Source organism: Lolium perenne, chromosome 3, assembly GCF_019359855.2.
Source record: "Lolium perenne isolate Kyuss_39 chromosome 3, Kyuss_2.0, whole genome shotgun sequence".
In the NCBI taxonomy this organism is placed as follows: domain Eukaryota; kingdom Viridiplantae; phylum Streptophyta; class Magnoliopsida; order Poales; family Poaceae; genus Lolium; species Lolium perenne.
In genome coordinates this window covers 304,828,206-304,855,588 of record NC_067246.2, presented here as the reverse complement: position 1 = coordinate 304,855,588, position 27,383 = coordinate 304,828,206, and the positions used below count along the sequence as shown (strand labels likewise).

Sequence of the window (27,383 nt, the reverse complement as noted above, 5' to 3'; positions counted from 1 at the left end):
GAACTAGAGCTTGTCATGAGAATGAACACAATCTCTAAAACATCTCATGGATAAGAACCAAGAACAACCAAGAAACACGATGCAATGCATGCAAGGTTTGAGCTCTCTCCGATGATGCGATCCACTATCCTATCGAGTACAAACCTTGACCTTGCGCGTTCCACTCGAGTCGGCAAGCTCCGTCTTCACCCTATTCATCATTGTACGTGCCACGATCTTCTTTCAACATACACGCCACCGTCTTCATCCATCTTGTATGCACGCCACCGTCTTCATCCATCTTCTATGTCTTCTTCATCTCTCTTCGATACCATCTCCATCCATCTTCATTGTACTCGATCTTCTCCATCTTGCAACCTTGAGACCAACATATGGCTATGGACATGACCTATGATAGATTCAATTACCAAAACCACACATGGGGGCTCCATGTTCTTTCAATCTCCTCCATTTTGGTAATTGATGACAATCTCTTTGAGAGGGTTTAAACAAGAAATTTAGCGAACAACCCAAGTTGAATATTTAGAAAAAACTTCCCCATAATATATGCATGTGTAAATGAAGTTAAATTTCATTGCATATATTGGTACCACTGTCATACCACAACCTAGGCGCGGCGTGCCGCCGCGTCAATTCATGCTAATAATACAAACTACATTGTGAAAATTGTAGAACCCTAGAATATTGTGTGTTGTATTGCCATGACCCTTTGGAGGTATATATAGAGGTACAAGAGGAGGGGTAGACTTGTAGTACAAGATGATCAATTCTAGTCTTACGTATACACCCCTACATGTTATACATCTAACATCCCCCCTCAGTCGTAGCGGGAGTGAAGCGGACGCTTGCGTCTGGATTTGAAATCTCGCGCTTCCATCTTCTTCTCCTCCTTCTCATCACCGGTGTCCCCTTCTGGTACCTCCTCTTCCCTCCCGCAGTCACAGCGGGAGTGTCGTGGACGCAAGTGATGACGCGGACGCTGTTGACTGGAGTTGTTGAGTTGCTGTAGACGTTTTGTTGATGTCGATGTCGAGGTAGCCGATCATGATGTAGCCGTGGTCGAGGTGTGATCGATGTCGTAGTCTTCATATGTGGTGTAGCCGTATTCTTCGAAGGCGCAAAAAAATTGCGCGTTTTTGGTCGTAGGGTTTTTGTCATAGAGCGGCGGCGGCAGCGGTTCTGCGGCGGCGGCAGGTTTTGTCATAGCGCGGCGGCGGGGTTTTTGTGTCGTAGGCGGCGACGTCAGTGTTGACGAGGATGTCGATCGAGACCATGTGTAGACCTTGGCAATGTAGTTGGCGAAGTAGAACTCGACGTAGATCTTGATGAAGTCGTACAGCTTGATGTAGTTGTTCGGGTCGTTGTAGTTTGGCGCGGTGCAGTGCAGATCTTGGTGAAGTCGTGGAGTCGGCGATGTAGACGACATGAGACGCGTACCTGTGGAGACGCGCATGTATGCCGGCATGGGGATGCCGGTGATAATCACATAGATGATGTATTGATGTAGATCGGTGCAGTCGGCAGCGTTCACTGGTAGAAAAATGGCCTTCCGTCCAGCCCCATTAGTCGCCAAAATAAAGGAACCGCGACTAATGGGGTCTTTAGTCGCGGTTCGGGTGGCGAACCACGACTAAAGAGCTGGGCCCAGCTCGCTCGCTGGCCAGCTGGTGGACGGGAGGGGCTTTAGTCGCGGTTGGCCAGGCCAACCGCGACTAAAGGTCCTCAGGCCTGGCCCGAAGGCCTTTAGTCGCGGTTGGCCAGGCCAACCGGGACTAAAGGCCCATCCCTATAAAAGGGCCTCAGCTCACAGCACTTAGCCATTTGGTGCCACTTCTCTTCACAAGCTTCACAAGGGGGTGTAGGTTTGCTTTTGGTTCCTCTTATGCACACAAGGTGTTTGATAAAATGCCCCAAGAGCATGAAACAAACATGATATGAAGTGTTGGAGCCACACTTGAGCTTCCTCATTTATTTTTTCCTCCTCGATCGCGGTTAGCAACTTGAACCTTTCATGCATGTGTGTCATTGATAAAATATGCATGTGTGTAGTTCATTGTTTAATTTCTATTGTTTGTAGCTAGTTAGTTTAACAAATGCATGATGGTTAATTATATATTTTATATTATAATAATGCAGATGAATCGGCAATGGATGTACGGTAACCGACTCTCCGGCGAGTTCACTACAGGTTTGAAATATTTCCTCGTAGTGGCTAATGCGAACAAGCAGGGGGGTTTTGTTATCTGTCCATGTGTTAACTGTAAGAATCAGAAGGGTTACTCTTCCTCAAGAGATGTTCACATGCACCTGCTTCGGCACGGTTTCATGCCAAGCTATAATTGTTGGACCAAGCATGGAGAAAGAGGGGTTATAATGGAAGAAGATGAAGAAGGGGATGATTTCATCGATGAAAGCTATCTTGCTCATTTTGGTGATACTTTCATGGAGGATACTGAAGGTGAAGGGGAAGGTGAAGGGGAAGGTGAAGAAGAGGCACGTGATGAGCCCGTTGATGATCTTGGTCGGACCATTGCTGATGCACGGAGACGCTGCGAAACTGAAAAGGAGAGGGAGAATTTGGATCGCATGTTAGAGGATCACAGAAAGGCGCTGTACCCCGGATGCGATGATGGTCTGAAAAAGCTGGGCTGCACACTGGATTTGCTGAAATGGAAGGCACAGGCAGGTGTAACTGACTCGGCATTTGAAAACTTGCTGAAAATGTTGAAGAATATGTTTCCAAAGAATAACGAGTTGCCCGCCAGTACGTACGAAGCAAAGAAGGTTGTCTGCCCTCTAGGTTCAGAGGTTCTGAAGATACATGCATGCATCAACGACTGCATCCTCTACCGCGGTGAATACGAGAATTTGAATGAATGCCCGGTATGCACTGCATTGCGTTATAAGATCAGAGGCGATGACCCTGGTGATGATGTTGAGGGCGAGAAACCCAGGAAGAGGGTTCCCGCCAAGGTGATGTGGTATGCTCCTATAATACCACGGTTGAAACATCTGTTCAGGAACAAAGAGCATGCCAAGTTGTTGCGATGGCACAAAGAGGACCGTAAGTCGGACGGGAAGTTGAGACACCCCGCAGATGGAACGCAATGGAGAAAGATCGACAGAGAGTTCAAAGATTTTGCAGCTGACGCAAGGAACATAAGATTTGGTCTAAGTACAGATGGCATGAATCCTTTTGGCGAGCAGAGCTCCAGCCATAGCACCTGGCCCGTGACTCTATGCATCTACAACCTTCCTCCTTGGTTGTGCATGAAGCGGAAGTTCATTATGATGCCAGTGCTCATCCAAGGTTCGAAGCAACCCGGCAACGACATCGATGTGTACCTAAGGATATTAGTTGATGAACTTTTACAGCTGTGGGGCAGACCTGGTGTCTGTGTGTGGGATGAGCACAAAGAAGAGGAATTTGACCTACGAGCGTTGCTTTTCGTAACCATCAACGATAGGCCTGCTCTTAGTAACCTTTCGGGACTGTCAAATAAGGGATACAATGCATGCACGCACTGCTTACATGAGACTAAAAGTGTACATTTGCCAAATTGTAAGAAGAACGTGTACCTTGGGCATCGTCGATTTCTTCCGAAAATTCATCCAGTAAGAAAGAAAGGCAAGCGTTACAACGGCAAGGCAGATCACCGGCCGAAGCCTGCGGAACGCACTGGTGCTGAGGTATTTGATATGGTCAAGGATTTGAAAGTCATCTTTGGAAAGGGTCCTGGCGGACAATCAGTTCTGAAGGGAGCTGACGGGCACGCAGCCATGTGGAAGAAGAAATCTATATTCTGGGAGCTAGAATATTGGAAAGTCCTAGAAGTCCGCTCTGCAATCGACGTGATGCACGTTACAAAGAATATTTGCGTGAACCTCCTAAGCTTCTTGGGCGTGTATGGGAAGACAAATGATACAAAGGAAGCACGGCAGGACCAGCAACGTTTGAAAGACCCTGATGACCAGCATCCGGAATGGTTTCAAGGTCGTGCCAGCTACGCTCTGACCAAAGAAGAGAAGGTCATCTTTTTTGAATGCCTGAGCAGTATGAAGGTCCCGTCTGGATTCTCGTCCAATATAAAGGGAATAATAAACATGGCGGAGAAAAAGTTCCAAAACCTGAAGTCTCACGACTGCCACGTGATTATGACGCAATTGCTTCCGATTGCTTTGAGGGGGCTCCTGCCGAAAAATGTTCGAGTAGCCATTGTGAAGCTATGTGCATTCCTCAATGCAATCTCTCAGAAGGTAATCAATCCAGAAGTTCTACCACGGTTACAGAACGATGTGATCCAATGTCTTGTCAGTTTCGAGTTGGTGTTCCCGCCATCCTTCTTCAATATTATGACGCACCTCCTGGTTCACCTAGTCGAAGAGATTTCCATTCTCGGTCCTGTATTTCTACACAATATGTTCCCCTTCGAGAGGTTCATGGGAGTATTAAAGAAATATGTTCGTAACCGTGCTAGGCCAGAAGGAAGCATCGCCAAGGGCTATGGAAATGAGGAGGTAATTGAGTTTTGTGTTGACTTTGTTCCTGACCTTAAGCCGATTGGTCTTCCTCGATCGCGGCACGAGGGGAGACTAAGTGGAAAAGGCACGATCGGAAGGAAATCAACGATATGTATGGACGGCCATTCTCTGACTGAAGCACACCACACTGTACTGACCAATTCCAGCTTGGTGGCTCCGTACTTTGATAAACACAAGAATATTTTACGCTCGGACAACCCGGGGAAGCCTGAATCCTGGATTAGGAAGGCCCACATGGAGACTTTTGGCAGTTGGTTGAGAAAATATTTAATGAATGATGATCATGTTGTAGATCAGCTGTACATGTTGGCCAAGACACCATCTTCGACTATAACGACTTTCCAAGGGTACGAGATAAATGGGAATACATTTTACACGATCGCCCAAGATAAAAAGAGCACCAACCAAAACAGTGGTGTCCGCTTTGATGCGCAACCGAGAATGGGCAAAAGGTCACATATTATGGTTACATAGAGGAGATATGGGAACTTGACTATGGACCCTCCTTTAAGGTCCCTTTGTTCCGGTGCAAATGGTTCAAGCTAACAGGAGGTGGGGTAAAGGTGACCACCAATACGGAATGACAATGGTGGATTTCAACAATCTTGGTTACCTTGACGAACCATTCGTCCTAGCGAAAGATGTCGCTCAGGTTTTCTATGTCAAGGACATGACTAGCAAACCGAGGAAACGGAAAGATAAGAAAACGATCAGTACATCATGCGATGATCCAAAGCGCCACATTGTTCTTTCAGGGAAAAGAAACATCGTGGGAGTGGAGGACAAGACAGACATGTCAGAAGATTATAATATGTTTGCTGAAATTCAAAGAAATGGGCTAAGTCATTTTTGAACGAACCGTCCCAAGCCGCGAAGAATCTGCCTGACGACTATGCACGTGAACTTCGTAAGCAGGCACTCATGTTCAAGGAGAAGAGAGAGCGGGAGGAGGCCGATAAAACGGAATTAGAAAGTAAAAAAAGTGGGAAACGAGTTGCCCAGCTCAGGGAACAAAGTAAACAATCGATTGCCCCGCTTATAGTGAAAGCCGCCGGTCCGGATGCCCCCGATATCATAGAAGCTGCGGCAGCACATGGATTGACTGTAACGAGTGCCAGAGAACAAGCGGCCAACTTAGGTATTACTCTTCGTGAACTGTTAGGCCTTGATGAGGCGCCAGTGAAGTAGGTAGTAATTACATATGTGAAGAATGGGCCTCTCGTCGAGCCTGCGCAGGAAGAGGATCTACCTCCACAAACGAAAGGTCTGCTGAAATGGTACAAGGGTTACATAAAAAATAAAAACGCCAAAGAATATATTTATGCGGAAGTTAGATATGAGCATCACTTCAAACATTACTATGTATAAATTCATCTGAGTGAATTGTTCCAGCTTTTCAATCTGCGCGAGCTCGACAAATCTATCATCAGTTGCTACGTTCTGTAAGTGATTTATTTCTACCCCATCTCGTTCATATTGCCTGCACTATATATATGTCCTAACTATATTGTTGTGTCCGCTATTATATATACATGCAGAATGAAGATTAAGGAATGCAGTGTAAGGAACATCCATGATGTTGGGTTCATTGACCCACACATCGTTAATGGATATGTGTTAGAGCATCACCCCGCCGACGTGGAGGCAGACCTGTGGCAGTTTCTTACAAAGCAGGAACTCAAAAGTGATATTCTGTTTCCTTACCATTTTGGGTGAGTGTTTCTGTCTTGAGCACATTCTCTTTTGTTTACTCCATGCATGGTATGTGGCCGGCTAATCGATGAGTTATGCATGACGTACTGTGCATGTATCGTGTCCGCAGGTTTCATTGGATTCTGCTAGTAATTAAAGTTGACAAATCAGAATGTCTCGTCCACGACTCTCTGACTCTGGATTCAAATCTTTGGGGCGGCATGAGAAGACTGCTGCAGAAGTAATTATTTTCATTCATTTGCGCTCTATATCGATCGGCCTATTTCGTTCATTTCTTAATTAAGCTTCAAGTAATTAACTAATACTCCCTACGTTCCTTTATATAGTGCTTATAGATTTTCGGCATTTGTTTCAGAATATAATGTTTTAGCTTAGCTTTTTTTCAATTACTCCTCCCCGTTTAGCTCCCAAATCGTTCAGCTCCCAAAAATTGTTATGGTAAGTTAGAAAGATATGGATTTACCAAATTTTACGTTGATCTCAAATTGTTCATCAAGGGGTCTTGTGTAAAAAATACTATTGCGCTAATTTCCGTGCCAAAAAACAATAGGCACTATAGAATGAAACAGAGGGAGTAACTCTCTTGTTCATTTAATTTTCTTTACCTCGTAGGGTTTGGAGACGGTTCTCAGATCAAAAGGTCGGTGAATTCAAAAAAGAGCTACATTTCATGCGGTCAAAGGCTAAGAATGGTGGCGATATTCAGCCACTGGGGACCAATCTATATGGATACTATGTCTGTGAGATGATCCGAAGATACACCTCTGAGCGCGTTCCGAGTGATACCAATGCTTAGAGGAATAACCTCCGGATGATGCTTAGTCCAGAAGCTCGCTTCCGACCACTTCAAGAGGAACTAGCTGGATGGTTCACGAGGGAAGTCCTCGATCCTAAAGGAGAACACCATTACGAGGACGTAGAACTATACATGCATTAAATTGGAAACTTGTTCAAATTTGTATATGGTCATCCGATGATATTGAATATATATTGTATATTCCTCTTGAATTCTTTTTGGTTCTAATTTCAAATTTGTTTGAAATTGTATATTCATATGCATGTATGTAGTACCATAGAATATGTGAAACTCCTTCAAAATTACAATAAAGCACAAAAGTAATAAAATAATACAAATTAAACAGAAAACAGGTTTAGGGGGGGGGGGGGGGGGCAGGTTTAGGGGGGAGGCCTAAAACCCTAAACCTGCGGCGGCCTTTAGTCGCGGTTGGCCAGAAGAACCGCGACTAAAGGTCCTCCGCCCAGACGGCCGCCTGGCGCCCACGTGGACGGGCCTTTAGTCGCGAGGGGGGGGGGGCCTTTAGTCGCGCTCATTTGGTCGCGGTTGCGCAACCGCGACTAATGGCAGTTGCGAACCGCGACCAAAGGCCATTTTTCCATCAGTGGTTTTGCCGCGCGCGTGGTGATGCTGGCCTTGATTAAACCGCTCCGCAATGCGGTGCGCCGCCGCATGGATCCGATCGCGAGCCGGCTCCCAAACGTCTTCGATTTTTATCGCGTGTCGCCATTGGGTCGGGGCAGGTTGTGTCCGAGCTGCATGCAGGGCTCGTTGCCGTCTGTACATGCGACTGCTTGCCGGCTCGATCGGCCGGCCGATGCACTGCTCGTCCAAGCACACAAGCACACCGCGCTCCTTCTCCACCGGATGAGAATTGGAATCTAGGGATTTATTTAGTGTCTAACTTGATCTACAAACGAATTGGATCTAGAGAGAAGTAGGAATTGGAAATTTTCGAAAATTGGATCTAACCTATAAACTCGAATTTGATCTAGGATCTAAACTAAAAACCGATCTAATCTTTGATTTTGATCGGGTGCGGCGCCCCCGAGGAGAGTTCTCCCCGGGGGCGGCGCGATGCGGAAGTGGTGGGGAACCCTAGGATCGGCGCCGTGAGGCTAACCGCTCTGATACCATGTGAAAATTGTAGAACCCTAGAATATTGTGTGTTGTATTGCCATGACCCTTTGGAGGTATATATAGAGGTACAAGAGGAGGGGTAGACTTATAGTACAAGATGATCAATCCTGTCTTAATACACCCCTACATGCTAACAAACATGACAGATTCACGAGAGGATACTTGTACACCTTCTACGCAATATAGCTCCATTAGCATACGCATGAATCCAAAGGGAAAACTGTAAATCATAATTGATCGCGTGGATGTGCTTATTGCTGTGATCGTAGCTAGCTTCGCATGCGTGGGGGCTAAGCCAGCTTGATCGGCGCTTCTAGCAAGCTAGTTAGCACGACCTGGGGGCGCCGGGGATGGCGCACATGGAGGGGATCTGCATGGCGCGGCCGGCGTCGATGTTGCCCATGGACCCGATCGCGCGCTTCAGGCGGCAGAGGCACGGGAAGTCGGCTCCCCTCACCGCGTTGCAGCAGCCGTAGCTCGGCCTAGCCTCCCTGCTGCCTCTCGCGCAGTATTTCTCGCATGCGCCCTTCATGCCGACCAGGTCCACGTTGCACATCTTGTACCTAGGGCTAGGGCTAGTGGCCGCGGCAGGCGCCATGGCCACTATGGCAAGCAGCGCCGCCACCAGCAGCGCCATGGCCGCCGTGCTCGTCATCGTCGTCTGCTTCCTCCCGGCCATCGATCGGATCGAGCTAGAGCTACGTATGCACTAGGCAGCTGGGTGTGTGTGTGTGAGGTGTTGTGATCTGATTCTTATCATTGTGGCCGGCCGGTGCCTTATATAGCGTGGAGATAGCACCGCCCGTGACGCGCGGGCATGTGCTCGACCGCGCGCCGCCTTGTCGCCATTGGCACGAAGTCGCGGTCACGGGCAAGATCGAATATGTCGTCTCGTCGGCGCCACCGCGCACGCCAAAGCTAGGCACATTGTTGGCCATTGGCCATCGGTCGAAGCACATGCAAGTACGTTCGTACTACAAAGGTACGTATACATAGTTAGAGACTTAAAGATGCTGCTCACATGTACTTGCATGAACATGCTCGCGCAGCTGCCTGTAAAAAACAACGCTGGGATTTCACCATTTTGTGTCAAGTGGGTGTTAACTAGTTAATCCAAACCGGCTTGGCCGGTTTCGGACACTTTCATAGTGTACGGTGGCCGATTTATCGGCTGCAGATCTGTCGCTCCCACTGTCCCAAATATTTTTCTTTCTGCCTAATTGATCGACCCTGATCGATATGCACGATATCTTTTGAGACTTTTTTTTCTTCATAAATGCATGAATCTAGATGCATTTTTGTGTGTAGGTTCAGTTATTTTGGTCTGTATCTAGTATATGTTAGAATATCTAAAAAATCTTACATTAAGTACCAATGGAAATTTTGCATATTGCACTAGGTCTTGCTCTAATTAATTGCAAGCAAGTCTAATTCCCTATTAACAACTAACCTAGCAACAAAAGTACAACGCCAAATTGTTTTAGTCAAGTGCGCATGCCAAATATGTTTGACATGGTGCAGCCATATAAGAACACAATGAAAACTACACTTCAATATATATACTGGCAACATGCCAGCCTATGATATATAAAAGAGAAGATGAATAGGGAAACCATAAGTGTTAGCCGGGCTAGTTTATTTTTCTTTTGAAACTTCAAAACTTTTCATTCAAAGTTTCAAAATTCTAGAAAAACCATAGAGTTAGACAATGTTGCATTCTATTCGTGTGTAAATTTTCAGAATAAAATACTTTTTTACCCTCAGTAAAAATGATAATATCTCACAAAATGTATTGTTCATTATTGTTCACCAACGACAAAATCTAGATTAATTTGTCATTTTTTCAAAGCTAAAATAAGTATATTTTGTTCTCAAAATTTAAACACTAGTAAATTATGTATGTTATTGTCTATATGGTATTTTTTATATTTTGAAATGCTTGAATTCAAAATGGGCCTACAAACATCAATTCTCGAATAACATAACAATTTTTTATAAGTCTAAACCTGGAAGTCATTCCAACTTGATCAGAGCTGGTTTGTCAATGTGGATCCACGGCCAGTGTGCTGTCGACGGAGATAAAAATTAGGCTTGCCACAACCGATTAGAACAAAACCTGGTGCAATGTGCAAAAATTCCAGGAACATGGTGATCTGCGCAACATGATGAATAGCAAGTGGTGAAATTTGCAATTTCCTCCTATTTTACAGCTGAGTCTTTTGTTCATTTTGACGAACACCTTCTGTTCAAACATCAAAAGGGCAAGAGCAAAGACAAAAGCAAGAGCACAGAAGTGTGGTCCCAGATGTTACAACCTCCCAGGTTACCATGGGCTACAGTAATAAGAAAGTCGAATTGACTATTTTTTACCTAGCACACTGCACAGGAGGATAAGAACCAGAAGGAGCTGCACGGAGCAGCATGAAAAGCAGGTCTAAACACTGTCGCTTTGAGACAACTACTGACTGTCCATGTACCTAAGGCAAACACATCGAAAGCCTAACACACACACTGACACAGACGCTTTTAATCAAAAGGAGGTTAAAAACCTGGAAAGATAAAGGCGCAGACACAGAAAAGAAGTTCGCTATGCGGGCCGTGGTTTATAGAAATCGGCAGGTTTCTAATGTCTACGTCTTTGTCAAAGTAGATTCCGCAAAAAGAGAGTAGATTCCGAGAGGTCCTGAGCTGGCCCAACAAGAAAAACCCATGGAGATGACCATGGAGCATTGCTCTGCATTCAGTAAAGTTCCCTGAAAATAACTCTCAAGCATGATTAATGAAGATTTTCTTCCTTGCCACTCTCAAATACGAGGTGCTTCAAATAAGTGGTGTCGTAACCTTCTAGCATTCTTAGCAATTCGCGAGCAAAATTTCTAGGTACACCATGTTTTCTTACAAGCTCCTTCACCAAGCTCCAAATTGTTCATGGTCCGGTGGCTTCCTTAGAAAGTGCCACCTATAGGAAAGTTAAATCTCGACGATGTGCCAACGAAACTACGCCATGTTGATCAGGGTTGCTTCGTGACTCCTCGATGATGGACTTCGAGGACATAGGTGATCTTACCGGCCCGGAACGTTTGTGAATACGACGTTTTCTATCCAAATTTTGTCTAACGAGTGAACTAGCGGTCAGTTGTGATTTATGATATGTATGTATGGTTGGATGTGGTGCATCGTGCATGATATGTATAGAAACTCTCATACCGTCCCATGAGCTCTCTCTTGCTTGTTCAACGCGTTAGGGTTGGTCGCTGATTTGAACACACAAGCGCCTCTTCGGATAGCCTTGGAAGTAGTAAACGGCATTCACACGGGGAGCAGATGTGTGGTGACCCTGCATACCACTGCATGTTGTAGTATGCCAGTCGTTGATATAACATTCACGAAGTACCATTCCGCAAATATTACAATCCTCAGAGTAGTACAACAGAACATAGCAGGTCTATAACTCATTCATTTATTATTACAAGCATAATGTACATATCATCTCGGAGCTCCTCTTGGGTCCTAAGAGGGATACTCCTGGGTTCGAGGCGAACCCATCTTAGCTTACAATATAGAAGTCTTACTAATTTATACATTTATTCCCTCGAGCAGTAAAGTACTAAGAGTTCGTACTGCTCGGATACTAGTACTACGGTAGGTCTACACGTGCTCTCCTCCGGAACCCTCCCCAGTTCCGTAGACTATGAGGTAGTCTACACCTTCGACACCTCCAGAGAGGTCTGGTTCTTCATAGCCGATGATGTCGGCTCCTTCAGGTTGTCGTTGTCCTCCTCCAGATGGTTCAGACAATCTGAGCAGGGGATTTAAGAGTGGTATGAGTACGAGCGTACTCAACAAGTTCATTATAGAAAAGAGGTGTTTAATGCACTAGCGACGATATTAGACCAGAAAGTCTAATACCAATGCAGGTTTTGATAAACATTTCTTCAAGAGGTTGCTTTTATTTCAAAGAACTATGTCCGTCAGCCTTCACCGGTTTACTAGAACTTCATGGAGCTCCTTTCCGGCAGCGTTCGCAGTTCCATATCCCGGAACAGGGAGTGACAGGTCACGGTTCTTTACACTCTGCAGAGGTGTGTTGCTTTACCCATAAGAGATCTTAACCTTGGTGCCAACCGGGCAGCTCTCCCGTCCACACTTCCTATGGTGTGAGGCCCGGTATAAGGACATAGCCAATCATATTCCTCCGCTACCTCGCACACCCACCCTTTTGTAAGATTGTCTTCCCCTATATCTATGGTGAGACCGACCCAGGCATTTGTTCTCCCCTATACCAATTAAGGTAGACCGTTCCGAACAATTTTTATATGCCCTGCCCTATCAACCATAGATAGACCGTTCCGGATACCTTACAATCCATCATAGACCGCATTACCGTGGGGACTTTAGGCTTCCCCAGCCCACCGCTTGTCCCTCAGGATACAAGTGTCTACGGCAAGCGCATCCGTTGATGTACAAGAGGTGGAAATACGATTGACTATTCCGTCCCACTCCAGATCTTATGGTTAACACGGGTATTGCGGCACAAGAATCACTGGACAACATTTGTTGTTTAATCCTAGATGGATATAAACCCTTGCAATGGAACCTCCACCATATCATCACATTCCATGGTTCCATTGCCCACCACTTAGTCATATTCATAGTTATGAAAATAGTGGTTTTGCTTTTTATGTAGTAGTGATAAACATAGTACTTTGCAAGTAATTTGATAAAAATACTCGAATGACATGAGCAAGTGATGAACTTGCCTGAACACTGCAAAGTGTTGCAGTTGGATGGTGTGGACTGACCCTTGTCCTCTGTTGCTGAAAAATAGCATCATTGTCTGATAAGGGCAATGGTTAAAGAAGTATTGATGCATGATTCCAGTTTTAGGGTTTGTTCCCCCCCTTCCGATGTCGTTATTATTTCATGAGAGAGGTTAATACTAAGAATAACTTAGGGATACTCTATTTAGGGCCAAATACAACCTTGAAATGTTGTCAAGGTGTTTTTAGAGTCCAAAAGAATTTATGGGCTTATTTTCTTTATTGAAAATAAAATGTGTGATTTAAATGATTTATTGAAATCATTAAATTTGAACTTATTCTTGTTTAACTTCAAAAAATTCTATTTCATATTTTATTATGATAGAGTTTTTTATACTGAGTGGTTTTCATATTTTTAATTTTTTTTTTTTGAGCTATAATGATTTTGTAGAATTTAGTCAAAGTTTGTGTTTTTTTATGAATTTGGAAATGACCAAATTACCCCTGGGCCCACCTGTCGGTGTAACCCAGTGGGGTTAGGTCGAACCGACCCACCTGGTCCGGCTCGACCAGCCTCACTCCCCTCTCTCTCTCGCGCGCGTGTGAAACCCTAACTCTAATCCCCTCTCTCTGGTGACTTGCATCGCCTTCGTCGTTGATACGTCTCCGACGTATCGATAATTTCTTATGTTCCATGCCACATTATTGATGATATCTACATGTTTTATGCACACTTTATGTCATATTCGTGCATTTTCTGGAACTAACCTATTAACAAGATGCCGAAGTGCCGATTCTTTGTTTTCTGCTGTTTTTGGTTTCAGAAATCCTAGTAAGGAAATATTCTCGGAATTGGACGAAATCAACGCCCAGGGTCCTATTTTGCCACGAAGCTTCCAGAAGACCGAAGAGGAGACGAAGTGGGGCCACGAGGTGGCCACACCCTAGGGCGGCGCGGCCCAAGCCCTGGCCGCGCCGACCTGTAGTGTGGGCCCCTCGTGTGGCCCCCTGACCTGCCCTTCCGCCTACAAATAGCCTTCGTCGCGAAACCCCCAGTACCGAGAGCCACGATACGGAAAACCTTCCAGAGATGCCGCCGCCGCCAATCCCATCTCGGGGGATTCAGGAGATCGCCTCCGGCACCCTGCCGGAGAGGGGAATCATCTCCCGGAGGACTCTACGCCGCCATGGTCGCCTCCGGAGTGATGTGTGAGTAGTCTACCTCTGGACTATGGGTCCATAGCAGTAGCTAGATGGTTGTCTTCTCCTCATTGTGCTTAATTGTCGGGTCTTGTGAGCTGCCTAACATGATCAAGATCATCTATCTGTAATTCTATATGTTGCGTTTGTTGGGATCCGATGAATAGAGAATACTATGTTATGTTGATTATCAATTTATGTCTATGTGTTGTTTATGATCTTGCATGCTCTCCGTTACTAGTAGATGCTCTGGCCAAGTAGATGCTTGTAACTCCAAGAGGGAGTATTTATGCTCGATAGTGGGTTCATGTCTCCGTGAATGGGGAAGTGACAGAAATCTCTAAGATTATGGATGTCTTTGTTGCCACTAGGGATAAAACATTGGTGCTATGTTCGAGGATGTAGTGACTGATTACATTACGCGCAATACTTAATGCAATTGTCTGTTGTTAGCAACTTAATACTGGAGGGGGTTCGGATGATAACCTGAAGGTGGACTTTTTAGGCATAGATGCATGCTGGATAGCGGTCTATGTACTTTGTCGTAATGCCCAATTAAATCTCACTATACTCATCATAATATGTATGTGCATGGTCATGCTCTCTTTATTTGTCAATTGCCCAACTGTAATTTGTTCACCCAACATGCTGTTTATCTTATGGGAGAGACACCTCTAGTGAACTGTGGACCCCGGTCCAATTCTCTATACTGAAATACAATCTACTGCAATACTGTTCTACTGTTTTCTGCAAACAATCATCATCCACACTATACATCTAATCCTTTGTTACAGCAAGCCGGTGAGATTGACAACCTCGCTGTTTCGTTGGGGCAAAGTACTTGGTTTGTGTTGTGCAGGTTCCACGTTGGCGCCGGAATCCCTGGTGTTGCGCCGCACTACATCTCGCCGCCATCAACCTTCAACGTGCTTCTTGGCTCCTACTGGTTCGATTAAACCTTGGTTTCATACTGAGGGAAAACTTGCCGCTGTACGCATCACACCTTCCTCTTGGGGTTCCCAACGGACGCGTGCTGTACGCGTATCAAGCACTTTTTCTGGCGCCGTTGCCGGGGAGATCAAGACACGCTGCAAGGGGAGTCTCCACATCCCAATCTCTTTACTTTGTTTTTGTCTTGCTTAGTTTATTTACTACTTTGTTTGCTGCACTAAATCAAAATACAAAAAAAAAATTAGTTGCTAGTTTTACTTTATTTGCTATCTTGTTTGCTATATCAAAAGCACAAAAAAATTAGTTACTTGCATTTACTTTATTTAGTTTGTTTTATTTACTACTTCTAAAATGAGTAATCCTGAAGTTGAAGTTCGTACGTTTAAGCAACGAGGGGGAGAATGTTTAAGAGATGCTTGGTATAGAATTAGTGATGCCCATAATAGGTGCACTAAGAAACACTCCACCACTATCCTACTCAGGAATTTTTATGTTGGTATCTCTAGCTGGAATAGGTATGTTCTTGATAGTCTCGGGAAAGGTAACTTCCTAAGTACTCCTGCATTAGAAGCTAGTTGCATTATTGAGAGTCTATTTGGGATACCCCCTGTTGATGAAGTTAAAACTGAAATCTCTCTCGAAGATGTTATGAAAAAATTGGGAACCATAGAGAAATTTTTTCCAAGTGTTGCAACTAAATTGGAAATGTTACTTGATAAAACTCATGAACTTGATAAATCCTTAGGAGGAATTGATGAAAGAATTAGTGTACTAGGAACTTGTGCTGTCCATGATGATCAAATCAATAGGATTGACGAACTTGAAAAAGCTATGGGAACCTTGGGTTCAACATTTTCTTCTCTTAAATATAAGGAGAAAGCTTATGTGGGTAAGGAGCAAAAGTTTATGTATGTCTCTAAAGTGCCTAAACCAAAGAAGTATTATTATAGGCCTAAAATTGACAAAGCCTTTAGTACCACTACGGATGGGGGAGCTCATGATAACGATGCACCATCTCTTGATAATACTTGATACACACTTTCTGCGCCTAGCTGAAAGGCGTTAAAGAAAAGCGCTTATGGGAGACAACCCATGTTTTTACTACAGTACTTTGTTTTTATTTTGTGTTTTGGAAGTTGTTTACTACTGTAGCAACCTCTCCTTATCTTAGTTAAGTGTTTTGTTGTGCCAAGTAAAGTCGTTGATAGTAAAGTTCATACTAGATTTGGATTACTGCGCAGAAACAGATTTCTTTGCTGTCACGAATCTGGGCTGTTTTCTCTGTAGGTAACTCAGAAAATTATGCAAATTTACGTAAGTGATCCTCAGATATGTACGCAACTTTCATTCAATTTGAGCATTTTCATTTAAGCAAGTCTGGTGCCTCGATAAAATTCGTCAATACGAACTGTTCTGTTTTGACAGATTCTGCCTTTTATTTCGCATTGCCAGTTTTGTTATGTTCGATGGATATTTCGATTCCATTGACTTTCAGTAGCTTTGTGCAATGTCCAGAAGTGTTAAGAATGATTATGTCACCTCTGAACATGTATATTTTGATTGTGCACTAACCCTCTAATGAGTTGTTCTAAGTTTGGTGTGGAGGAAGTTTTCAAGGATCAAGAGAGGGAGATGATACAACATGATCAAGGAGAGTGAAAGCTCTAAGCTTGGGGATGCCCCGGTGGTTCACCCCTGCATATATCAAGAAGACTCAAGCGTCTAAGCTTGGGGATGCCAAAGGCATCCCCTTCTTCATCGACAACATTATCAGGTTCCTCCCCTGAAACTATATTTTTATTCCATCACAGCTTATGTGCTTTTCTTGGAGCGTCGGTTTGTTTTTGTTTTTGTTTTTTTTTGAATAAAATGGATCCTAGCATTCACTTTGTGGGAGAGAGACACGCTCCGCTGTAGCATATGGACAAGTATGTCCTTAGGCTTTACTCATAATATTCATGGCGAAGTTTCTTCTTCGTTAAATTGTTGTATGGTTGGAAACGGGAAATATTGCATGTGGTAGTGAATAATAAAATACTTGTAGAACATTGAGCTTTGATAACTTGATTCTTTGCAAATGTTTTGAGATATTTAGATGGTAAGGCTTGCTGGATAAATGAGTTAAAATTAGTAGTGGATTGTTGTCTTTAAGCTTGTGCCGTACTACAAACTCTATTTAAATAGTTGAAGGCGTAGTTGGACTTGATAGCTTTCCATGTCTGAGAGTTCATCGTAATAACTAAGTTGTGCTAAAGGTCGAGGGAGCTAGCGGGGTACTTGTGCCACCGTGAACGGCCCTCCTTGGAGTAAATTTTAATCATACTCTTAATGATGAACCTGCTAGTTGTTTGCAATAAGCTTGTGAGTTCTTTTTGACTAATGTTAAGCTACGGTTTTTGGCACTTCCACCATCCAAATTTGCTAGCCTCTTCGGTACTGTGCATTGCCTTCTGCTCACATTGAGAATTGTGCATACTTCGCCGGTACATCCAAACCCGTGGGAGAACTTTCTCTTGTTCTCCTACACATAAGCCCATACATCTCCTCAAAACAGCCACCATACCTACCTACCACAACATTTCCATAGCTGTTCCGAGATATATTGCCATGCAACATCCATTTTACATTACATGCCATGTTGTCATTTATTATTTATATATTGCTTTGCATGATCATATACAGCTGATGTGTGGTTTACCCATGTTACGCTAGATCATTGCACATCCTGCTACACTGGTAGAGGCATACATTTTCATACATCATGTTTCATTCATTATGAGTTATTTGTACCAAAAAGTGTGTTGTCATATTAGGATGTTGCCCCTAAAAATGAAAAGAGCCGAGGAGGCCACCAAAAAGAAAAGAAAAAAAAGGAAGAAAAGAAAAAAAAAGAATAAAGAAAAAAGGGGGCAGCATTACTATCTTTTATCCACACTTGTGCTCATGTTTTAGCACCCGCATTATTCATAGTCATCATTTGTGCTCATGTTCAGCACCTACATTCATATGAGAGAGTTTTCATGTTTTACTAGTATAACTATGTGGGGAATTTACACTATAGAACTTGGGTTGTATATTCCAATGATGAGCCTCCTCAAAAGTGCTCTAGGTCTTCGTGAGCAACCAAGTTGGATGCACCCCCACTAGTTCCATTGGAGAGCTTTCATACACATATAGCTCTATGTGCATCCATTGCATGGCAATCACTACTCCTTGCATAGCATCGATCATAAGGCTTCCTCTTGTCTAATGGTCATTTACAGCTTTGCAAGCCTTTCTTCTATTTGGCCTTCCAAACCCCCATTAACGTTCTTTATGCCATAACATCCTGGTACTAATACCAAATGCTTGCGCTCACCGGTTGAGTAGACTTCGAAACAGTTGATTCATGACGTTCATGTTTATGTTTACTTGACTGAATCCTTCTTATGTTGTGAAAATTTACTTGATGCTTGGAATGAAGGATAGAAATTCTATGCTGAATACTTAATACATCTTTAATGAACTTTGTACGGTTGCATGTCTTTAAAGCAATAGTTCATGAAAACTTCTAGCTTGTCTAACTCTTGCATTATCATCTCTTATATCAATATAGATACTTGCTTTGAATTATTTGATCTCAGCTCATATGCTTTACAATAGTATGATCAAGGTTATGATGGCATGTCACTCCAGAAATTATCTTTGTTTATCGTTTACCTGCTCGGGACGAGCAGGAACTAAGCTTGGGGATGCTGATACGTCTCCGACGTATCGATAATTTCTTATGTTCCATGCCACATTATTGATGATATCTACATGTTTTATGCACACTTTATGTCATATTCGTGCATTTTCTGGAACTAACCTATTAACAAGATACCGAAGTGCCGATTGTCAAGTTTCTGCTGTTTTTGGTTTCAGAAATCCTAGTAAGGAAATATTCTCGGAATTGGACGAAATCAACGCCCAGGGTCCTATTTTGCCACGAAGCTTCCAGAAGACCGAAGAGGAGACGAAGTGGGGCCACGAGGTGGCCACACCCTAGGGTGGCGCGGCCCAAGCCCTGGCCGCGCCGACCTGTAGTGTGGGCCCCTCGTGTGGCCCCCTGACCTGCCCTTCCGCCTACAAATAGCCTTCGTCGCGAAACCCCCAGTACCGAGAGCCACGATACGGAAAACCTTCCAGAGACGCCGCCGCCGCCAATCCCATCTCGGGGGATTCAGGAGATCGCCTCCGGCACCCTGCCGGAGAGGGGAATCATCTCCTGGAGGACTCTACGCCGTCATGGTCGCCTCCGGAGTGATGTGTGAGTAGTCTACCCCTGGACTATGGGTCCATAGCAGTAGCTAGATGGTTGTCTTCTCCTCATTGTGCTTAATTGTCGGGTCTTGTGAGCTGCCTAACATGATCAAGATCATCTATCTGTAATTCTATATGTTGCGTTTGTTGGGATCCGATGAATAGAGAATACTATGTTATGTTGATTATCAATTTATGTCTATGTGTTGTTTATGATCTTGCATGCTCTCCGTTACTAGTAGATGCTCTGGCCAAGTAGATGCTTGTAACACCAAGAGGGAGTATTTATGCTCGATAGTGGGTTCATGTCTCCGTGAATCTGGGGAAGTGACCGAAATCTCTAAGATTATGGATGTGCTGTTGCCACTAGGGATAAAACATTGGTGCTATGTTCGAGGATGTAGTTACTGATTACATTACGCGCAATACTTAATGCAATTGTCTGTTGTTAGCAACTTGATACTGGAGGGGGTTCGGATGATAACCTGAAGGTGGACTTTTTAGGCATAGATGCATGCTGGATAGCGGTCTATGTACTTTGTCGTAATGCCCAATTAAATCTCACTATACTCATCATAATATGTATGTGCATGGTCATGCTCTCTTTATTTGTCAATTGCCCAACTGTAATTTGTTCACCCAACATGCTGTTTATCTTATGGGAGAGACACCTCTAGTGAACTGTGGACCCCGGTCCAATTCTCTATACTGAAATACAATCTACTGCAATACTGTTCTACTGTTTTCTGCAAACAATCATCATCCACACTATACATCTAATCCTTTGTTACAGCAAGCCGGTGAGATTGACAACCTCGCTGTTTCGTTGGGGCAAAGTACTTGGTTTGTGTTGTGCAGGTTCCACGTTGGCGCCGGAATCCCTGGTGTTGCGCCGCACTACATCTCGCCGCCATCAACCTTCAACGTGCTTCTTGGCTCCTACTGGTTCGATTAAACCTTGGTTTCATACTGAGGGAAAACTTGCCGCTGTACGCATCACACCTTCCTCTTGGGGTTCCCAACGGACGCGTGCTGTACGCGTATCAGTCGTCGCCGCTCGATTCCGGCGAGCTCCGCCGGACTTGGCCCCCGCCATGGTGCGCAATCGACGCGCCTCATGACGGCGGTCAGTCTCATCCGCGTCGATCTGGAGCAGGCGCTGCTCCCGCTCGTCCTCGACCCCCTTCGCGGTGGCTAGGGTTACGGGATCGTGGCGATCTAGCTGCTTCCAGGGTTCCAGGCGCGATGGCGCCGCCGTGGGCCTCGCCGCGGTGGTGTGGGGCGCTGCGGCGCTTGTCGGAGCATGGCCTGGCCTGGCCAGGTGCTACCGAGCACTCGGTGCGCGCCGCCGTGGCCGCCATGGGCGCATCTGCTTGACTGCTCGCCCCGGGTACGTGTGCCACCTTTCTCTCTCTCTTCTGTGCCTGTTCTTCTTCCTCCTCCTCTAGTTCTGGCCACGGTTGCTCCACCTCGTGGAGAGTCTTGCCGTGCCCATGCTCTGCTGCCGTGCCATGCTCGATGTGCAAGTGTATGCTGCTGTGCTGTTGCTGTGCTATTTGATGTGCTGCTGTTGCGCTGGGTTGCTATGCTGCTGCTGCTATGTTGTTCATGCTACTGGGCTCTACTGGCCTTGGCCATAGTTGCCATGGCCATGCCAGTGCTTATGTTACTGCTGTGTGCAGCCTTGCCATGCCATCCATTATCCTGTGCAAGAATTTCTTGTCTAATTGCCTGCTATGCTTGCATCTCTTGCTTAATTCTAGCTCTGTGCCTCTGTTCTGGTTATTAAGCTTGCCAGAAATTCAAGTGTATTCATGTATATTGTCATGGCTTGATTACAGTGTGTAGTTCTTGCAATTTTGCAAGTGCCAGTGCAATAGTGTGCTGTTTCTTGTGCTCAAATTCATGAGTATGCGCAATTGAGCATTGATGTTGGCTTATCAGTGTTATTCAGTGATGAGTGTATGTTCTTTGCTTGTGTATCTTGATCCAGTGGCTCATCAAGCCTTTGATGTGCTTCTGGATACAATCATAAAGTTATTAATTCAGTTATCTGTTGATTCAGTAATGACATGGTTGGATTTATTCAGTGGCTGGTTAATTTATGTTGATGTACTTGGCTGTGGCAATCTGTAGCAAGAGCTAGTGGTGCTCTGATGATCAATTGATCAATACTTTCTTGTGAGTAAGTGTGTGCTCCTCTCTGTGACTCACTGGTGCTCATCCAGTGCTGTGTGTGCTTCATACAGGCTTAGCCTGTGTGTGCTGGTGCTTGCACAAGCATCAGTGGATGCTTGCAATGATCCATTGGATCATCTGCAAGGCTCTGTGCATCAGTTGCTTGTCTGTTTCATTTATATGTTTATTTTGCCTTGATAAATGGATGAATGATGTGAACTGTGACACAGTGATGATCATTTTAATTAAATTAGCTAGGGCTAGCTGGATGACAACCTCTGGTTGGTACCCTAGCCCTCTACTGAATCCAAATGGATAATGATGTGGTGGTTTCTTGTGCTGGCTTAGGGTTGAGGTGGCCCTGGCAGCACTTGTGATGTTGTCATGGTTTCTCCCCTCTCTGTGACTTGCTATGGTTGGTGATTATTTGCTGGGATGGAACAACTGCTCACTGGCTTGATCCAATATTGGAATTCCAGTGGCTTTTGATGTTGACCAAATATATAGACAAGGAACTGTCTATAGTCTGATGGCATAGTTAGCTGTAGGTGCTAAGTGTGTGGGCTAGGCTAGCTGTGATTTCATTCCTTGCTGGATTTCTTTAGTTATGCACTGATTTGCATAACTGATGTTCCCATAGGATGATTGCCTAATGGTCTTACCCATATTTGCTTGCACCAAATGGCTTTGTAGCCAAATGATGACACAAACAGGGTATCCTACCCTTATGTGCTTCTGTGATGTATTGAATGCTTATTTATGAGCAAAACTTGGTTTTGCTCAGGTTGATTTGGTTTATACCTCACTCCAGCTCCTAGATGGTTTGTTGGTGTAGAGGATTGCTTTAGTGTTGAGCTTATGCTTGCCCTGCTCCTCCTTGCAATCCTTGGGTGCTTGATTTAGTACTGTGGTGATTTGAGCAGGTTGAACAGCAGTGTTTGATACGTCTCCGACGTATCGATAATTTCTTATGTTCCATGCCACATTATTGATGATATCTACATGTTTTATGCATACTTTATGTCATATTTATGCATTTTCCGGCACTAACCTATTAACGAGATGCCGAAGAGCCGATTCTTTGTTTTCTGCTGTTTTTGGTTTCAGAAATCTTAGTAAGGAAATATTCTCGGAATTGGACGAAATCAACGCCCAGGGGCCTATTTTCACACGAAGCTTCCAGAAGACCGAAGGAGTCACGAAGTGGGGCCACGGGGCGCCGACACACTAAGGCGGCGCGGCCTGGCCCTTGGCCGCGCCGGCCTGGCGTGTGGGGCCCTCGTGTGGCCCCCTGACCTATCTCCTCCGCCTACTTAAAGCCTTCGTCGCGAAACCCCCAGTACCGAGAGCCACGATACGGAAAACCTTCCAGAGACGCCGCCGCCGCCAATCCCATCTCGGGGGATTCAGGAGATCGCCTCCGGCACCCTGCCGGAGATGGGAATCATCTCCCGGAGGACTCTTCACCGCCATGGTCGCCTCCGGAGTGATGAGTGAGTAGTTCACCCCTGGACTATGGGTCCATAGCAGTAGCTAGATGGTCGTCTTCTCCTAATTGTGCTTCATTGTCGGGTCTTGTGAGCTGCCTAACATGATCAAGATCATCTATCTGTAATGCTATATATTGTGTTTGTTGGGATCCGATGGATAGAGAATACTATGTTATGTTGATTATCAATCTATTATCTATGTGTTGTTTATGATCTTGCATGCTCTCCGTTATTAGTAGAGGCTCTGGCCAAGTTTTTGCTAGTAACTCCAAGAGGGAGTATTTATGCTCGATAGTGGGTTCATGCCTCCATTAAATCTGGGACAGTGACAGAAAGTTCTAAGGTTGTGGATGTGTTGTTGCCACTAGGGATAAAACATCGATGCTATGTCCGAGGATGTAGTTATTGATTACATTACGCACCATACTTAATGCAATTGTCTGTTGTTTGCAACTTAATACTGGAAGGGGTTCGGATGATAACCTGAAGGTGGACTTTTTAGGCATAGATGCATGCTGGATAGCGGTCTATGTACTTTGTCGTAATGCCCAATTAAATCTCACTATACTCATCATATCATGTATGTGCATGGTCATGCCCTCTTTATTTGTCAATTGCCCAACTGTAATTTGTTCACCCAACATGCTATTTATCTTATGGGAGAGACACCTCTAGTGAACTGTGGACCCCGGTCCATTCTTTTACATCGAATACAATCTACTGCAATACTTGTTCTACTGTTTTCTGCAAACAATCATCATCCACACTATACATCTAAACCTTTGTTACAGCAAGCCGGTGAGATTGACAACCTCACTGTTACGTTGGGACAAAGTACTTTGGTTGTGTTGTGCAGGTTCCATGTTGGCGCCGGAATCCCTGGTGTTGCGCCGCACTACATCCCGCCGCCATCAACCTTCGACGTGCTTCTTGACTCCTACTGGTTCGATAAACCTTGGTTTCTAACTGAGGGAAACTTACTGTTGTACGCATCACACCTTCCACTTGGGGTTCCCAACGGTCGCGTGCTGTACGCGTGTCAAGCTAAATTTCGGGCGCCGTTGCCGGGGACGTGAAGGAAAACTACACCACAGAGATTTCTAACTCCCTCGTCAACTACGCGCCAGCAAGTAAATTTCTGGCGCCGTTGCCGGGGAGATCAAGACACGCTGCAAGGGGAGTCTCCACCTCCAATCTCTTTACTTTGTTTTGTCTTGCTTTATTTTATTTACTACTTTGTTTGCTGCACTAAATCAAAACACAAAAAAATTAGTTGCTAGTTTTACTTTATTTGCTATCTTGTTTGCTATATCAAAAACACAAAAAAATTAGTTACTTGCATTTACTTTATCTAGTTTGCTTTATTTACTGTTGATAAAATGGGTACTCCTGAAAATACTAAGTTGTGTGACTTCACAACCACAAATAATAATGATTTCTTATGCACGCCTATTGCTCCACCTGCTACCACAGCAGAATTCTTTGAAATTAAACCTGCTTTACTAAATCTTGTTATGCGAGAGCAATTTTCTGGTGTTAGTTCTGATGATGCTGCTGCCCATCTTAATAATTTTGTTGAATTATGTGAAATGCAAAAGTATAAGGATGTAGATGGTGACATTATAAAATTAAAATTGTTCCCTTTCTCATTAAGAGGAAGAGCTAAAGATTGGTTGCTATCTCTGCCTAAGAATAGTATTGATTCATTGACTAAATGCAAGGATGCTTTTATTGGTAGATATTATTCCCCTGCTAAAATTATATCTTTGAGAAGTAGCATAATGAATTTTAAACAATTGGATAATGAGCATGTTGCACAAGCATGGGAAAGAATGAAATCTTTGGTTAAAAACTGCCCAACCCATGGACTGACTACTTGGATGATCATCCAAACCCTTTATGCAGGACTGAATTTTTCCTCACGGAACCTATTGGATTCAGCTGCTGGAGGTACCTTTATGTCCATCACTCTAGGCGACGCAACAAAGCTTCTTGATAATATGATGATTAATTACTCTGAATGGCACACGGAAAGAGCGCCACAAAGTAAGAAGGTAAATTCTGTCGAAGAAACCTCTTCCTTGAGTGATAAGATTGATGATATTATGTCTATGCTTGTGAATGGTAGGACAAATATTGATCGTAATAATGTTCCGTTAGCTTCATTGGTTGCCCAAGAAGAATATGTTGATGTGAACTTCATTAAAAATAACAATTACAATAATTCTAGGCCATATCCCGCTAATGGTAATTCTTATGGTAGATATGTTTCACCTAATGAGGAAAAGATGTTAGAAATTGAAAGATCTACTAATAACTTTATGCAATCCCAATATGAGCAAAATAAATTGTTTACTAAAACTATGAATGAACAATCTACCTTGTTGAAAAAATAGGAAATCAGCTTGAAAATCTGAATATGGAGATCTCTGGGTTGCAAACTAAACTTGCAAATGCTGAAAACCGAATCTCATACATGTCTGCGTCACAATCTTCTTTAATTAATAAAATGGATGCTAAACCTGAGGATATTGATAATAAAATTGTTACTACAGCAAATGCCATCCAAGTTAGAATTAATGAGAATATAAGATTGATGGCTGAATTGCGTGCTAGGTGGGAAAAAGAAGAAAATGCTAAAGAAGATAATATAGCTAAAGTTTGGACTATTACCACCACTAGTAATGCTAATGCTCCACATGTTGCTGCACCTCCTACTATTAATGGTAAAATAATTGGTATTGGCAATGTTTCCACTTCTAATGCAAAGCGTGAGAAACTGCCTGAAGCTGCTAAAACTGCTAAAACTGCCTATGATAAAACTGCTGAAATTTTTTCCAACATTGGGGACAATGATCCCATTGCTTTAGATTATAATGGTTTGGATTTTGATGATTGCCACATCTCTGAAGTTATAAAGTTCTTACAAAAACTTGCTAAGAGTCCTAATGCTAGTGCTATAAATTTGGCTTTCATGAAACATATTACAAATGCTCTCATAAAAGCTAGAGAAGAGAAATTAGAACCCGAAGCTTCTATTCCTAGGGAGCTAGACGATGGTTGGGAGCCCATCATTAAGATGAAGGTCAATGACTTTGATTGTAATGCTTTATGTGATCTTGGTGCAAGTATTTCCGTTATGCCTAGAAAGATCTATAATATGCTTGACTTGCCACCATTGAAAAATTGTTATTTGGATGTTAATCTTGCTGATAATTCTACAAAGAAACCTTTGGGGAGAGTTGATAATGTTCGCATTACCGTTAACAATAACCTTGTCCCCGTTGATTTTGTTGTCTTGGATATTGAATGCGATGCATCTTGTCCCATTATATTGGGAAGACCTTTTCTTCGAACTGTTGGTGCTATCATTGATATGAAGGAAGGTAATATTAAATATCAATTTCCTCTCAAGAAAGGTATGGAACACTTCCCTAGAAAGAGAATGAAGTTACCTTTTGATTCTATCATTAGAACAAATTATGATGTTGATGCTTCGTCTCTTGATAATACTTGATATACACTTTCTGCGCCTAGCTGAAAGGCGTTAAAGAAAAGCGCTTATGGGAGACAACCCATGTTTTTACTACTGCACCTTTATTTTATATTTGAGTCTTGGAAGTTTTTCTACTGTAGCAACCTCTCCTTATCTTAGTTTTGTGCATTGTTGTGCCAAGTAAAGTCGTTGATAGTAAGGTTCATACTAAATTTGGATTACTGCGCAGAAACAGATTTCTTTGCTGTCACGAATCTGGGCCTAATTCTCTGTAGGTAACTCAGAAAATTATGCCAATTTACGTGAGTGATCCTAAGATATTTACGCAACTTTCATTCAATTTGAGAATTTTCATTTGAGCAAGTCTGGTGCCTCAATAAAATTCGTCTTTACGAACTGTTCTGTTTTGACAGATTCTGCCTTTTATTTCGCATTGCCTGTTTTGCTATGCTTGATGGATTTTTCTATTCCATTAACTTTCATTAGCTTTGTGCAATGTCCAGAAGTGTTAAGAATGATTATGTCACCTCTGAACATGTGATTTTTGATTGTGCACTAACCCTCTAATGAGTTGTTTTGAGTTTGGTGTGGAGGAAGTTTTCAAGGATCAAGAGAGGAGGATGATACAACATGATCAAGGAGAGTGAAAGCTCTAAGCTTGGGGATGCCCCGGTGGTTCACCCCTACATATTTCAAGAAGACTCAAGCGTCTAAGCTTGGGGATGCCCAAGGCATCCCCTTCTTCATCGACAACATTATCAGGTTCCTCTAGTGAAACTATATTTTTATTCCATCACATCTTATGCACTTTGCTTGGAGCGTCGGTTTGTTTTTTG

General features: G+C 43.7%; 1 protein-coding gene across 1 annotated transcript; it reads right to left on the bottom strand.

Annotated features, from left to right (window-relative positions):
* Nucleotides 1-8,394: 8,394 nt before the first annotated feature.
* On the bottom strand, nt 8,395-8,928 carry LOC127338815 (putative lipid-transfer protein DIR1). The gene has a single exon (XM_051364785.2). The coding sequence runs from the start codon at nt 8,868-8,870 to the stop codon at nt 8,517-8,519; it is 354 nt and encodes a 117-aa protein (XP_051220745.1). The 5' UTR covers nt 8,871-8,928; the 3' UTR covers nt 8,395-8,516.
* Nucleotides 8,929-27,383: the final 18,455 nt, after the last annotated feature.